This window comes from Monodon monoceros, unplaced genomic scaffold (genome assembly GCF_005190385.1).
Source record: "Monodon monoceros isolate NGI ecotype Baffin Bay Population unplaced genomic scaffold, NGI_Narwhal_1 Super_Scaffold_18, whole genome shotgun sequence".
In the NCBI taxonomy this organism is placed as follows: Eukaryota; Metazoa; Chordata; class Mammalia; order Artiodactyla; family Monodontidae; genus Monodon; species Monodon monoceros.
This window is the reverse complement of record NW_021703774.1, coordinates 176,687,453-176,701,348: the sequence shown is the minus strand read 5'-3', so window position 1 is coordinate 176,701,348 and position 13,896 is coordinate 176,687,453. Positions and strand designations below refer to the sequence as shown.

The following is a 13,896-nucleotide window of genomic DNA, read 5'->3' as shown; positions in this document are numbered from 1 at the left end:
GCTGGGCAAACAGCGGACAATACATCAGCAAGAGGCCGCACGACTTCTTCCCCAAACTCCTGAGTGCCATCCACTGTTATTTCTAACGTGTCTCCGAGACCTGTGGCTACAGTATTTCCCACAAAGTTGTGTCCAACCTTCCTGCGCGTGCACTCACACACACACACCCATCTGCCCCGACGGCCCTTCGTGGGAAAGGATGCTCTGGTCCTTTGCCCACAGGGGCTCCCCGGTCAGAGGGCAGGGAGCTGACAGCAGGAGGCTCAGCTCGTCCAAGCAGGATCCCCCAGCCAGGCATCAGGGTTACCTTGAGGCATCCGTCATCGTTGTCGTCCTCGTCATCATCTTTCTTTTTTCGCTTGGCTTTTTTCTCCTTCTTGTCCTTGAGTTTTTTCTTCTTCTTTTTATTTGGGGAGTAGTCGCTGCCCTCACTGTCCGACTTCTCTTCCAGATCCTCTTCATTTTCCGACAGCTCATCATTGCTCCCCTGGAAGAGAAAGGTGGACGGTGAGAACAACAGGGGCCCAAAGAAAATGCAGAGTCCCAGGCAGCAGCACTGCCCTGAGAGTGGCCTCCTAGCAGAGTCTCACCCACCAGACCACTAAATCCCAGACAGAGGGGCTGCCCTGAGCCAGCACGGGGTAAGGGTCTCGTCCCCAATGACTGGTTGGTGACAAATGGTGCTGTGCAGGTGAGTCGAGGCCTCGGGTGAAGACACACGCCCCCACCAGGCAAGCTCAGTGCAGCCCACTTAGACGGCCCTGTTTCAGGTTTCTATGGGCTTTGGGACTGTAACGCGTGTCAGCGATGGCACTCGGGCCCAGGCGCTCGTAGAGAGGATATCATGCCCAGAGCCAAAAACCAAAATGCTGTCCACGCTGGAGAAGAGCCCCCAACTTCCGCCCCGGCTCCCAGATCCTCTCCTCTCTGTTCATCTTTGCATCCTATGGAGTCGTGTGTGTCAAGTGAAACCTGTGATTAACACAGAGCGCACATCCCAGTTCCATCTGCCTGTGCGCTCTCCGGACGCTGCTAAAGCACAAGCCCACCTTCCCCACTGCCCGAACCCTGGCTGCTTCATCTCAATATGAGACAAAGTAATTTAGGCAACTCTTAAGCTTGGTTTCCTCGATTCAGTTTCCATCCACACAGGCAGAAAATGGCCCATTTATATGGAGATAAGGGTGTTTACAGACAGAGCATCCCCATCAGAAAGGCACTGCCCCTGCGAGAAAGCTGAGAAAGCTGTGTATTCGGGGCTTTTCAAGAGGCAAGCAGGCTGACTAGGCCCCTCCCGGCCTGGGTCTGCAGGAGAGGCCAGGCACGGATGCTCCAATGAAGATGACACTTGGCATCTTCACGCTGGAGGTTTAGAGGCGGCAAAGAGAGGCACGGAAGAGATGAAGAAAGAACTGGAGAAATGAAGGATGTGAGCTCCGGAAGGAGCAATGAGGGAGGGAGGCAAAAGAGGAGGTGGAGAGGGAGGAGAAAGGCGGGGAGGAGGGAGAGGAAGGAAGGGGGGAGGGGAGGGAGCAGATGCAGAGAAGGAGAGCAGCAAGGGCAGTGGGTCTGTCTTGGGAGGCCCCCCGCCCGCTCTGCCCTTTCCAGCCACACCGTGGAGTTCAGAGTCTTTTCCCAGGAGGAAGACTCTTCCTGAGACACAGCTGGGAAAGGACCCACCCGTGGGGTCCCTGCACTTCCTGACTCTCCTGCTGCTCGGCTCCCAAACCTTTTATGCCCGTTAAGCCGCTGAGTCAGTGTGCTGGCTGGTGGCTGGCAGGCAGCAGAGCCTCTGGGCCTTCCCGGAATACTGACTCGGTCGGCCACACCGGGCGGGCTCCAGGGGCAGTGCGCCGGTCCTGGCTGCTGCCAGAGCCTGCCCAGGGCAGGACAGCCTTGCACGCGATCCCGTTCCCAGGGCTCATGGCCACAGCTCCCAGCCCTGCCTCGGTCCTCCGGGGAGGCAGGGGTCAGACAGGGATGTCCATTTCCCCCGAGGATGTAGAGTTTGGCCAGCTTGGAAAGAGCACCCTTCGATAGACCTGAGAGACAGGCTCTGTCCCAGCCACACCCCTGCACAGGTAAGGATGGGAGGAGGAAAGTGTCACAAGCTTCAGCACCGCGGACAGAGGCTGTGGGGCCCGCCGAGGGAGGGCCGTGGGGCTGGCCCTCAGCTGCCCTGGGGACCCCGCGAACCAGAGCAGGGAAGAGACAGGAGGACCCATGGTGGGTCCGGGGGCTCCCTGTGGAGGCTGCAGGACAGAGACTGTCTCGGAGCTCTGACCCTTGCTAGTCCGGAATTGGGCAAAAAGTCACTGCAGCATCCTGACCTCAGCCTCCTTGTCTGTGAAATGGGGGTGCCATACAGGGCGGTAAGAGGAACAAAGGAGATCACGTGAGAGAGAAGGCCTTAAGCATTTGAAGTAGGAGAGTCCCAAGTACCCATGACGCCCCCAGCTCTGCTCGGAAGCTGAAGATGCAGCCAGGGCCACAAAGCGGAGGACACGAGCCTCATCCCACCTCGTTTCTGCAGATCGGGGCTGGACTAAAGCCAAGTGCATGGACAGTGCCTGCAGCTGGGCAACAATTACAGTGCAGACGGGCAACAGGACGCCAACAGAAGGGGCTGTGTGACCGCACCTGAGGGGGAGGTGCCCTGAGTATCTGCTGGGGAGCCTGCACGCCACGTCCCAAGTGCAGAGAGGTGGAGAGTGGCCCGCACAGCTCTGAACGCAGGGCCCAGAGGGAGCTGGAGGTATCCAGGGAGGGAGGGAGGGAGGGAGGGAGGCGGGGAAGGCGCCTCCAGCAGACGCCCTGTCAGTGTGTGCACAGTGGTGGCGGGGGCGGGGGGGGGGGGGGGGGGGGGAGCACGTCTGGCAGAAGGGCCCAAGCTGTGCACCGCCAGGAGTGTGTTAGTCCAGCAGCCACTCCGGGGCTAAGTGGGGGTACAGGAGGGCAAAGTTTCTTCTCGAGGAATGAGCCGGAGCTACAGCAGGCCAGTCAGCGCCCCTGCGGCCCAGCGGGGGACGACAATGATGGCAGCCCCTTGTTTCAGGGAAGGCGCAGACCCCTCCCTGCCCTGTCTACCTGCACCGGGGAAAGCCTGGCCAAGGAGAAGACAGATTCCTCAATTCCCTGGCTCCCCGCCCATTCCCTGATCCCCTCTCTGCCCTGCCTTCTCCCCCACCTGCATCCCGATCTCGTCCAAGCCCCCCTGCCCACCCGGGAGGCTGGTGGAGGGCAGGGTGCAGGACAGGTCTTTGGAGATGTGTTTCCCGATGGTACAATCAGTCTGTATCCACAGCGTCTCTCTGTATCCAGCTGTTTGGACACATCTAGACCAGGGCCTCCTTTTTCCTGTGTTCTGTTGTTCCAAAATCTTCCCTTGCAGAGAAAGGGGCAAGCGGAAGGGCAGCGAGTGGTTCTGAAAACAACTCAAAGAGGAGTGACCCAACAGCAGGACCTGGAGGGATGCAGGTCGGCCAGTGGCAAGAAGGGGAGGAATGACCAGGAACCAGGAGTAGACTCACCATTCGGTATCTCGAAACTTACAGGGGAGAGTGCGGGCCAAGCCACATTCAGGGAGGAGACACAGGCACAGAGCAAAAATGCCCTAACAAAGCCCCGAACCAAGCTGAGCCCCAAGCCACACTGTGGGCTCTGAACATCAGGACCAGTTGGGGCTGTGACCCTGATGCTGTGTCCTCTGGGCTGCAGCAGCCCCGGGCAGGACTATAGGGGATGCCCTGGATGGCAGAAGAATCTAAGGGAACTTGGAGTCCCAACAGAATCCATCTGCAAAGCTGCCTTAAATCCTACACCCGGGCTGGGTATGCGAGGAACTGGGGGTAGGGAAGGTCTCTGCCCTGAGCCCCGGGCCCACTGAAGGCACAGCATGCCACCCGTGAAGGCCCTGGGGACCCCGAGCGGGCAGTCTATGCCCACCCTTCCTCCCCCCGCTCTGCAGATGTCTTTCGATCCAGGCCTCGCATCTCCCTCTCCCTTCCCTCTACGCCCAGCACGCAGCACACACCGCATCTCTCTAAAGAGCAGGCATTTAAACTCAAAAGGAAGGACTCAGAGAGTTGGTCATTCTCAATTTGGGGTCCTTCGAGACTGAGAGGGAAAAAGAGAGAATGAAATATGAGCCTTCCCATCCACGAGTGTTATAAACAGTTACAACTTAGCACTGAATAATTGGTTGCTATGGTAACCACTGCAGCACAGGTTGAAATCATTTCTCCCTCCTGCGCTGGGTCTGACAAGGAGCTTCATCTACATATGCTCAGGTTCCGGCCGAAGCCCCGGTTATTTTATGTAAATCAGAATTCACGACTTGCTGCCTGTCCCTCCACCCCACCCCCAAAAAACCTGCTGCTACATGGGTTCCACCACCGGGGGCCCTCTGCTCCCTCCACCCAGCGCCTTGTGTTGGGGCCACCTGGTTGGAGATGAAAAGGAGAAAAGGGGTGACATTCCCCTCCCCACATCCCGAGGACTGGGGTCTGCAGGCGGGCGGGGGGGGCAGTGTGCACATGGCGGCCAGGACCCTGCTCTCTGGCTGCAGCACGCTCAGACTGTTGACATCTGACAGCTGCCAAGCCAGACTCTCAGCAATGCTGGGGAGGGCGCAGCAGTGGCCCGAGGGCCACCTTGGGGGCCTGGCTGGCACTGCCCGGTCATCTGCGGGGCCCTCCAGTCTACCCTGGTCTCCATCTCCTTTGAGATCCAGGAACTGCATCTCAGTAGAGAGAGGAAGGAGGGAGGGAGAGGAAGTGAGGGGGGGAGGGAGAGTGGAATGGAGGAGGAGGAGAGAGGAAGGGACGGGGGGGGGGGGGGGAGGAAGAAGAGGTGGGCGGACAAGAAATGCAGAGAGGGAGAAGGAGGGCAAGGGAGACCCAGGAAGAGATGGATACAGCACAGAGGCCATGCTCAGGCCATAGCAGTGAGAGACGAGAGCCTCCCTCCCAGTTCCCAAGAAAGAAGCTTCGGGAGAGGGAGAGAAATCGCTGAGGAGCTGGGGAGAAGGTGCTTGCGCGGGATGCCCCAGGACCCTAGAATCTACCTCCACCCCGCATCCACAGAGCATCAGGTCTGAGGGCTGACAGCAGTGGCCACAACAGAGCCAAGATTTCAGAGCTTCAACCGGGAAGTCGGCCCCTGCATCTCAGGGCCCCGCCGGCGCTGAGCCATCTAACCTCTGCCCCCAACAAAGACAGACCTGCGGGCCAGGGTGCGGGAGGGGCTGGGGGGAGCTGCAGCAGGGAATTCGGAGCCCCCTCCCCACAGCAGGGGGACCCGGTCCACAGCACCTCCCTTGGGGGTGTGGGGGGAGCCTCCAGGCACGGGCCACACCCCCCTTCCCCTCTCCTGCCTCCACTGCCCCTCCTGGATAACCGGGACAGGAAGCGGCAGCTCACAACCTGCCCACATGCAGCCCATGTACCAGCCGTGGGGTTAGGGGTGGGGTGTCCCGGGAGGGTATAGACCTGTCAATCCTGGAAGGATGCCAGGAGCCCAGGCAGTGAGGACAAAGCTGAGGGGCAGCAGAGATGGAGGGTGGCATCGGACAGGGGCAGTGCTGGGCTCGGAGGAGGCTCAGGGTCCCTCTGGGGGGAGAAAGGGTAGTCTATGCGCGCCAGAGGACAGGGACAGCCGGGTGTGGCCGCAAGCGGGCAGGGAGAGGCTCCGGGGCAGCTTTGGCCAGGAGCCTGGACAGGGCAGCTGTCCTAAGGAGGTCCTTCCCGGGAGCCAGGAGAGCAGAACAGGGGGCGGACCTGGTGAGAAATGCTGACCCCAAGCTCACCAGACAACACAGGCAGGACGTACCTGCGTGGTTCCAGCTGCAGGAGGTGCGGGTGACACCTCCCTGCCCCAGTCCCTGAGCTCCAGGCAGGCCAGCCCGGGGCCAACCACTATGGGGACCCGGGGCACCGCCCAGGGCAGGCCCTGCCCTCCAGACGCTTGCAGACGCTTGCAGGCTGACACCCTGGATGCCCCCGAGGGCCACTGGCCTTCCCCGTGGCACCTCTCACGTGAAGACGCCCTGTTGGCCCATATCTGATTTGCCCCCAAACAAGCAGGGGGGTGTGGATAGGTGATGCTCCCCTTACTACAGACACAGAAGCAAGGCTCAGACAGGTGTGGGCAGTGGCCTGGGGAGATGTGGGGAAGAAACTCCACCACCCATCGCCTGCCCACCATCACAGGCCCTTTGTCCTCAAGAGTCTCCTCCCTCCTGCCCCCGCAGCCTGTTTGGGGACCCTCCAGAGTTAAGTCACACCACGGTCCCCTCCGCACAAAGTCTTGCAGCGGACGAGCCAGAGGCCCACGGCGGCCTTTGAGGCCACGTCAGAACATCCCCGCAGGGCCCCCCACACACACTGCTACTCTGTCCCGGGGCCACCGAGGGCGATAACAGCCCCCGACCGCCTCCCCTCTGAGGCTGGGCCAGGTGGGTCTCCTCTGGGCAAGGGAGGCGAGAAGGCCAGAGGACCGACAGCGCTTCCCCTCGGAGCAGGCGGGCCAGCGGAGGACCAGGCTGGGGGGCAGGGGGCAGCCGGACATCCCCAGGGCCAGATCTCAGCTGTGTTGCTGTGACCCCTGGCAAGTTCATCTCTGAGCCTCATCTGTAAAGCAAGGTGCACACCAGCCCCTCCCCATAAAGCCACCGGAAGGATCGAGTGATGCCGAGGAGAGGTGGCAGCTCTCACAAGGTGGGAGACGGGAGTCCCCACGTTGCCCTATGACCCTATGACCGTCCCCTCCAAGCGCCGAGGGCTTTAAGCTACTAGGCAGCCCCGGTTTCCCCCTCTGTCGGGTGGTGATGATCATCCCTGCCCCCGACTCCCAAGGTTGTTGTTGAGGATGAAGTGAGTCCACGTGGGGCATTCTAGAAATGCTCACACGAGTTACTCATAGGAGACCCATCCCTCACCGGGGTCTCCTTACTCTTCTCCCATTTGTATCTTGCTCACCAGGATTCCAACTCACAACAGGTTGGAAGCAGCAAACCAGAGGGACAGACAGCTGCCAGGAGGCAGATACGGAGGGGGTAGCAGAAGGCACCACCAAGAGCACAGAGGCAGTGGACACAGACGCAAGCGGGAATAAGGGCCCTCCAGTGAAGGGGTGGGAGCGCCGGGGACCCCATGTTGTCATGGCCCAGGACAGACACCAAGGAGAAAAGAATAAACACCCCAGCTCACCCTGTTTAAGAACACAGTAGGGACTTCCCTGCTGGTGCAGTGGTTAAGAATCCGCCTGCCAGTGCAGGGGACACGGGTTCAAGCCCTGGTCCGGGAAGATCCCACATGCCGCGGAGCACCAAAGCCCATGTGCCACAACTACTGAGCCTGCGCTCTAGAGCCTGTGCTCCACAACGAGAAGCCACCGCAATGAGAAGCCCGCGCACCTCAACAAAGAGTAGCCCCCGCTCGCCACAACTAGAGAAAGCTCGCGCGCAGCAACGAAGACCCAACGCAGCCAAAAATAAAAAAGTACACTTGGGAATTCCCTGGCAGTCCAGTGCTTAGGACTCCGTACTCTCACTGCCGTGGCCCGGGTTCAATCCCTGGTCAGGAAACTAAGATCCCGCAAGCCGTGCTGTGCGGCCAAAAAAAAAAAAAAAAAAGGACAGGACACTTGACATACATCTCGGGGCGGGGACGCTGCCCACACCAGACACTGGTTTTGGTGTTTCTCACTCAGGCTCAGCTCTCGGGAGGCACTCCTCCGCCAGATGGTCCCGGGAGCCCACGTCTTTCTCCACAGGCCCAGGAGGAGCAGTCAGGACGCCCGCACAGCCCAGCCCCACTCACCTCTTTCTTCTTCCTCGTCCCTTTGGACCTGTTGTCCTTGAGCTTCTTGGACTTCTTCTTCTTGGGAAGGCTCACGGGCTCCTCAGGGAAAAAGTCATCGAAGCCTTCAAGGCCACCATCTTCTTCTTCTGGAATAATCAGAAGGGGGAGGGGGTTACTCCGCTGCTTCCTTCAGGGAGACCCCCAGGGACACAGAGTGAGAGGCAGGACCCGCTGGGACAGTCAGTTCCTCTGCCACCCAACTGTGTCGGATCACGGCCACCCTGCCCTCCCCAGCCCATCCCCACCCCTCCCCGCCTTCTCCGTCTAGTTCCCCTGCCCCAACCCCTCAAAGCCACCCCCAGACCCGCCGAGTGGAACCCCAGCCCCTTGGGCTGTGTCACATCACCCCACCTCTCTGGGCCTCTCCTCCTCTCAACCTGTAAAATGGAACAATAACCACCTACCCTGCTATGACAGTGCTTGGGAAACTGAAGCAAAAACAAATGACCAGTGCTTCCCTGGTGGCGCAGTGGTTAAGAATCCATCTACCAATGCAGAGGACACGGGTTCGAGCCCTGGTCCGGGAAGATCCCACATGCCGCGGAGCAACTAAGCCCGTGCGCCACAACTACTGAGCCTGCGCTCTAGAGCCCGCGAGCCACAACTACTGAGCCTGTGTGCCTAGAGCCCGTGCTCCGCAACAAGAGAAGCCACCGCGATGAGAAGCCCGCGCACCGCAACGAAGAGTAGCCCCCGCTCGCCACAACTAGAGAAAAGCCCGCGCCGCAGCAACGAAGACCCAACGCAGCCAAAAATAAATAAATAAAATAAAATAGATTTTAAAAATTAAAAAAACAACAACAAATGACCAAGTAAGAGGCCTTGTGGACATGGCTCCCCAGGGAGAAAGCAGCCCCACGGAGTCACAAAGCCATCTCCAGCTGGCCCAGGGAGGGGTTGAGGCCCACCTCCGCCCTCCAGAGGGCCACGGCGTGGCCAGGAGAGAGCCTGTGAGTGCAGGATGACAGGGACGTACAGGTCACATCCCCCTAAGACCACTTGGTGCCTTGGAGCAAGCGCCCGGGAGCTTGGAGGAGAGACCAGCACGGAGGATGCCAGGGCTCCCGTTAATGGGGATTCGAGGACCACACTGCCCCCCCCCGCCTGGTCCCCACCCGCACCTGCCAGGCCCACTCCCCGTCACATGTACCCGGACACACACAGCAGGATGCCAAACACACTCCGCTGGGCGCTCGGGACGATGTGACGGTCCACAGAGAGGTGGGTTTTCTAGAAGCTGCCCGCCTTTCCTGAATCCTCATTCCTTCACACACTGGAAAGACTGGGGGGAGCAGGCGGGTGTGTCACGTGGGGATCTTAGAAGAAGCTGCAGGCTACATGCTTCTTGCTGCCCCCAAAGGGAGCCCGTGGCTGGGGCCTAACTCCCACCCAGGAAGTCAGGGGTGAGAAAGGGCACGAGCCTTGGGTTCCTGGGACCGGATGTGGGCCCCAGGGCTGGGGTTGCGGAGAGCGGGAGGGCCCTCTTGGGGGCAGACGGCAGCAAAAAGACACCGCAAGAACAAGCCACCCAGACTGGAGCTATGCATCTGCCTGCCCGGGATGAAGGAAGCTTCCAGTAGGCACAGGCACAACCTCCAAAGAGTCCACAAAAGGGGTCCGCAAGCCAGCCAGCCTCCACACCAGCGGCTTATCCCCCATCCCACACCCTTCACTGCCCATGTGCACGGGGGAGGGTGGGGGGGCGGGAGTGAAGGGCAGGGAGAAGTGCCACGGGGGTGGGGGGACACGACAGGGAGTCTCGCTCGGTCTGGGGTCTGCCTCGAGCGGGACCCCACTGTGGGGCTGCCACCCTGGGAGACCCTTAGGAGGGCAGAAAGTCCCAGGGCCACGCAGGGGACTTTCATATGGGAAATGGGCAGAGTGCCCTCACTGAATCAGGTTTAAATGATAGGCCCCCCAACCCCGCCCAGGAAGTCTAAAAATTTTAGAGTAAAACATCCTGGCTGTTGAACGCGCCAGACCCACGGATGCTTGGACACACCCTGGGCGCTCCAACATCGCCCATCCTCCAGAGGGGTCCACCCCAGGGCCTGGGACCCTGCCCCCTAGAGTCCCCAGAGGGGTGGGGGAAGGCGCCCATCACCACACTCTGGGTGCAGCTAGAGGGCGCTGGTGACGCTGGTGGCCCAGTGAATGCCCCTCCCGCCCACACCTGGAGGGCCAGTTCCCACACGTACCACCCCCCTACCCAGGGAAGGCGGGGGCTGCACCCTCTGTCTCAGCGTCCCTCTGCCCCAGGGCCCTCCTCCAGGGCTGCCAGGGGGCCTGTGGCCCTGCCCCCCAGGAAGCAAGTGCTAGCCCTGTCTTGTCCGGCCCCCCCAGGACTCCACGGGGACAGGGCATGCCCAAGTCTCAGTCCCCTCCCCATCCTGCCACGCAAACACAGACACGGAGAGAGACCAACTCCAGGCAGGTGAGGGAGCTGCCGTGCAGGTGACACGAGGGTGGCCTGAGCGCTGGCCTTCCCCGGGAAGCCAGCTCAGCGGTCCTGAATGGCAGACAGGGGCAGTGCTGAGGACAGGACCACGTGGTGGGCACAGATGCTGTGGCCCTGGCCAGGGCTACGGCCCACAGGGCGAGCAGCGAGGGCAGGCCCAAAGCTGGGTTTAACGTGGGCAGGCTTTGAGGGGAGCCAGGCTAGGGCAGCAGGACCCGAGCCCGTCCTGGTCCCTGAGCCCTGGCACAGGAGAGGCAAGGATTTCGGGGCCAGTTGGAAACGTTCATAGGGACCCCCAGTCATCCTGGAGTGGAGGGCTCTGGGGACAGTGACATGGCTGGCGGGGAGCCAGGCTGTCGATGAGATGCCCGTCCACGCCTGCCCACTCTCCCACCGGCCTCCACCTCCCCCGGAGCTGCAAAGAGACCGCCTGGGAAAGCCACCCCCGCACCCTGGCCGTGCCCAGCTCGGTTATGTAACGGGCTCAGCTGATGCAATCGGGAGGGGTCCTCTCTCTCCCGCCTCCTGCTACCTCCCCACGTCCCCTGTCCCCTCAGCAGCACAGTCCCCAGCCTGGGAAGGCCAGCCCAGCACACGGCCACAGACTGACCGGACAGCAGCACAGAGCATGGATGCACAGGAGGCCGCGAGAGGTTCTAGAAGGAAGCCTGGGATCTCCCGTGGGCTGCGCCCCACCCTGCCTGGGAAGGAGGTAGGGGCACCTCTAGCCCTAACCCACGCCCAGGACAGGGCTCGGAGGAGAAGTCCTCAGGCCCTCTGCCCTTGGACAGACCCCTCCTCCACTCCCAGAAGACCTCACGGCCCAGGGCCATCTGTCTGGTTAAATCCCTCCTCCAGGGCCCTTCCAGAGCTGGCACACGACCACGGGGACCCCACCCTGCCCACCCCCATCTTCCTCCCCCGCATGGCTTCTGGTGGCCCTGAGGACGCCCAGGGCTGACCTCCTGTGACGCTGCTCCCCGACACCCCCATGATTCCCACTCAGCCCTGCCCCCCTCCTCCCTCTTCTGCAACCAGCCCTGATCTTCTTCTAAAACCAGACCTGGAGAGTCACAGCCAAGCAATCCTTCCCAGTGCCCATCGGCCCCTCCCGGAGCCCAGCCCTGTGCCTCCTCAGGGTACCCAGCCACCAGTAAGGCGGGAGCCCCCCCCCCGCCCTGGGGGAGGATCCTGAGGGGAAGCGGCCTCAAGACTCCTTGTCTGCCAGCTCCCTGCTGCCCCCCAGCCCTTCCAGCCAGGCGGCCTTGCCCTCACGCACCAGCCCTGCCCCTCCAGGGCCCGAGGCTCCATCGACCCCCAGAGGGGCTATAATTAGGACCCATTAGCCCTGATCTGTCTCCCAGGTCTGGGGCAGGGCCGGGGGAGACTGCTTCAGAGATGAGACGGGGGACAAAGGGGGGGACAGCAAAGAGAGGCACCTGCACCTCCTGCTGCTTTCCCCCAGCCCCTCACCAGGGGCTGCACACACTCTGGCTTAGCCCTGCGGGACCCCCAGGCTGCTCTGCAGGCTGCAGCCCAGGCTGGGTGGGGGGGGGGGGGGGGGCGGACCCTTCTTAGCGAAACACCTTATAGCAGTGGAAGGACCTACCACCTGCACCAAGCTCGAAGCAGGGAGCATATGTTCATTTATATGAATTCATCTACTCCACACAGCAACCCTGGGAGACGGTACTATTATCAACCCCCTCTGCAGACAAGGAAACGGGCTCCGAGGATCTCATCGCTTGCCCACTTCTGAGTCTCACTGCCGGCAGGTGGTAGAGCCAGGATGGAGCCCCGGCAGGTGGCTCCCACCACCAGGTGTGGTCCCCGCGCCTGCCCCTCCCTCCAGGTATAGGACCCTCCCAGAATTCAGACCTTCCCCACGTTTACTTCACAAGCATTTAAACAGCATAGCCCATGTGCCAAGCTCAGGCACGCCCAGGGAACGCTGAGGTGACTCAGGCCGGCCTCTGGTCTGAAAGATCACCTGTGGTCCCTCAGGGTGGGAGGGTCAGGGCTAGTCCACCGCAAGTCCCCATGCTCTGCCCACCCCCTGCCCCTGTCCTCTGGGGACAGGGAACTTAGCAAACACAAGGTGATCAGAGCGAAATAAAAACTTATGACTGTGGAAGGAAGAGGTAGGTCGTCTGATTCGGGGTGGCTGACAGATCTGGGGAGGTGCAGCCAGGAGCCAGATCAAGAGCTCCGTCACCCGAGTCCGGAAAGGTAAGCGAATCTGTCAGCGATGGGGACCCAGCTCGACGTCCACCATCCTCTCTGAAGCCTGCGGAGAGGGTCTCCTTCCGTTCCCCCAAGCAGGAAACAAGACCACCTGGAGGCCAGGAGGAGGGACAGGGGAGCTCAGGCTTCGAACCACCACCCCTTCCTGGCAGGGTGGCCCCCAATCCCTTCTCCACTGAGCCCACTTCCTCATTCTTGAAATGGGCCGAGTACTGGGAATTCCCTGGCAGTCCAGTGGTCAGGACTCCGTGCTTTCACTGCTGAGGGCGCAGGTTCAATCCCTGGTCGGGCAACTAAGATCCCGCAGGCTGAGCGACGCAGCCAAAATTAAATAAATGAATAAAAATTTAAAGATAAATGGGCTGAGGACTGCCTTTCTCACGGGGTGATGAATTAGAAGCTGTGAGATGCAGTTTAAGTGCTTGGCAGTGGCAGGCGGGGCCCAGGGCCTCAGGGGGGCTAGGATGGCCGGGGCTGAAGGAGTGGATGGCGGGGGGACGGGGGGTCTCTCGTTTGGCCACTGCTGGGCCAGGGGTTCTCAGGGCCACCCTAGGGCTGGCCAAGGAGGGGTCACCAAGACTAAGGTTCCCATCAGTCCTTGGAGTGCCCCCCACACCACAGGTCTCTACTGACATTGCTGGGGGGGGGGCAGTACTCCCGCCCAAGAGAGGATTAATAATTCATTTATGACATTTAACAAAACCCAGACACTACCTCACTGGCATCTCATCAAACAAAACGTCAGTCCTGAGCACCACGGGCAGGCGGGCGGGCAGGCAGGTGGGGGCGGAGGACAGGGGAAGCTTTTACCCTAAGGGAGTGGGGCCCGGAAAGAGTGAGGATGGAGGAGGCTGGGGGCCCAGAGCACTGATGGGGAAAAGGAGGAAAGAGAGGCCAGGAGGGAGGGGATGAGGACAATAGAGGGAAAGAGAGGGACAGACAGACAGAGAGAAGCAAGGGCTCGGGGAAGACAGCCTGACAGACTTGGAGACAGACAAAGGGATAGACGTGGGGAAAGAGTAAGTGAGAATAAGAACAGGAAGGAAATAAGGACAGAGCCAAAGAGACAAGGCAGGAAGTCTCAAAAGTTTCACCCGCAAAACCTCCAGAAAGTCAGACACCGTGTACTGTGTTCAATACTCGCTCAGAGAAGACATGCAAGAAATCTATGCTGGGTGGGTGAGTGGATGGATGGATAGACAAATGGATGATGGATGGATGGACAGATAGATGAATGGACTGATGGATGGATGGATGGACTGGGCGGATAAATAAATGGATGGATGGAGACTGGTTAAGATGGATGGATGGAAGGAAGAAAGGAAAGAAGGG

At 60.7% G+C, this 13,896-nt stretch overlaps 1 protein-coding gene across 1 annotated transcript in view; it reads right to left on the bottom strand.

Moving 5' to 3' along the window:
* The window catches only part of CHD5 (chromodomain helicase DNA binding protein 5), a 61,865-nt gene that overhangs the window by 43,181 nt on the left and 4,788 nt on the right, over positions 1-13,896 (bottom strand). Inside the window, exons 2-3 of the mRNA XM_029228865.1 lie at positions 7,821-7,948; positions 308-487 (exon numbers count right to left, since the gene is read on the bottom strand). Of these exons, the coding sequence (XP_029084698.1) occupies positions 308-487; positions 7,821-7,948 (308 nt within the window). The remainder of the gene's footprint in view (positions 1-307; positions 488-7,820; positions 7,949-13,896) is intronic.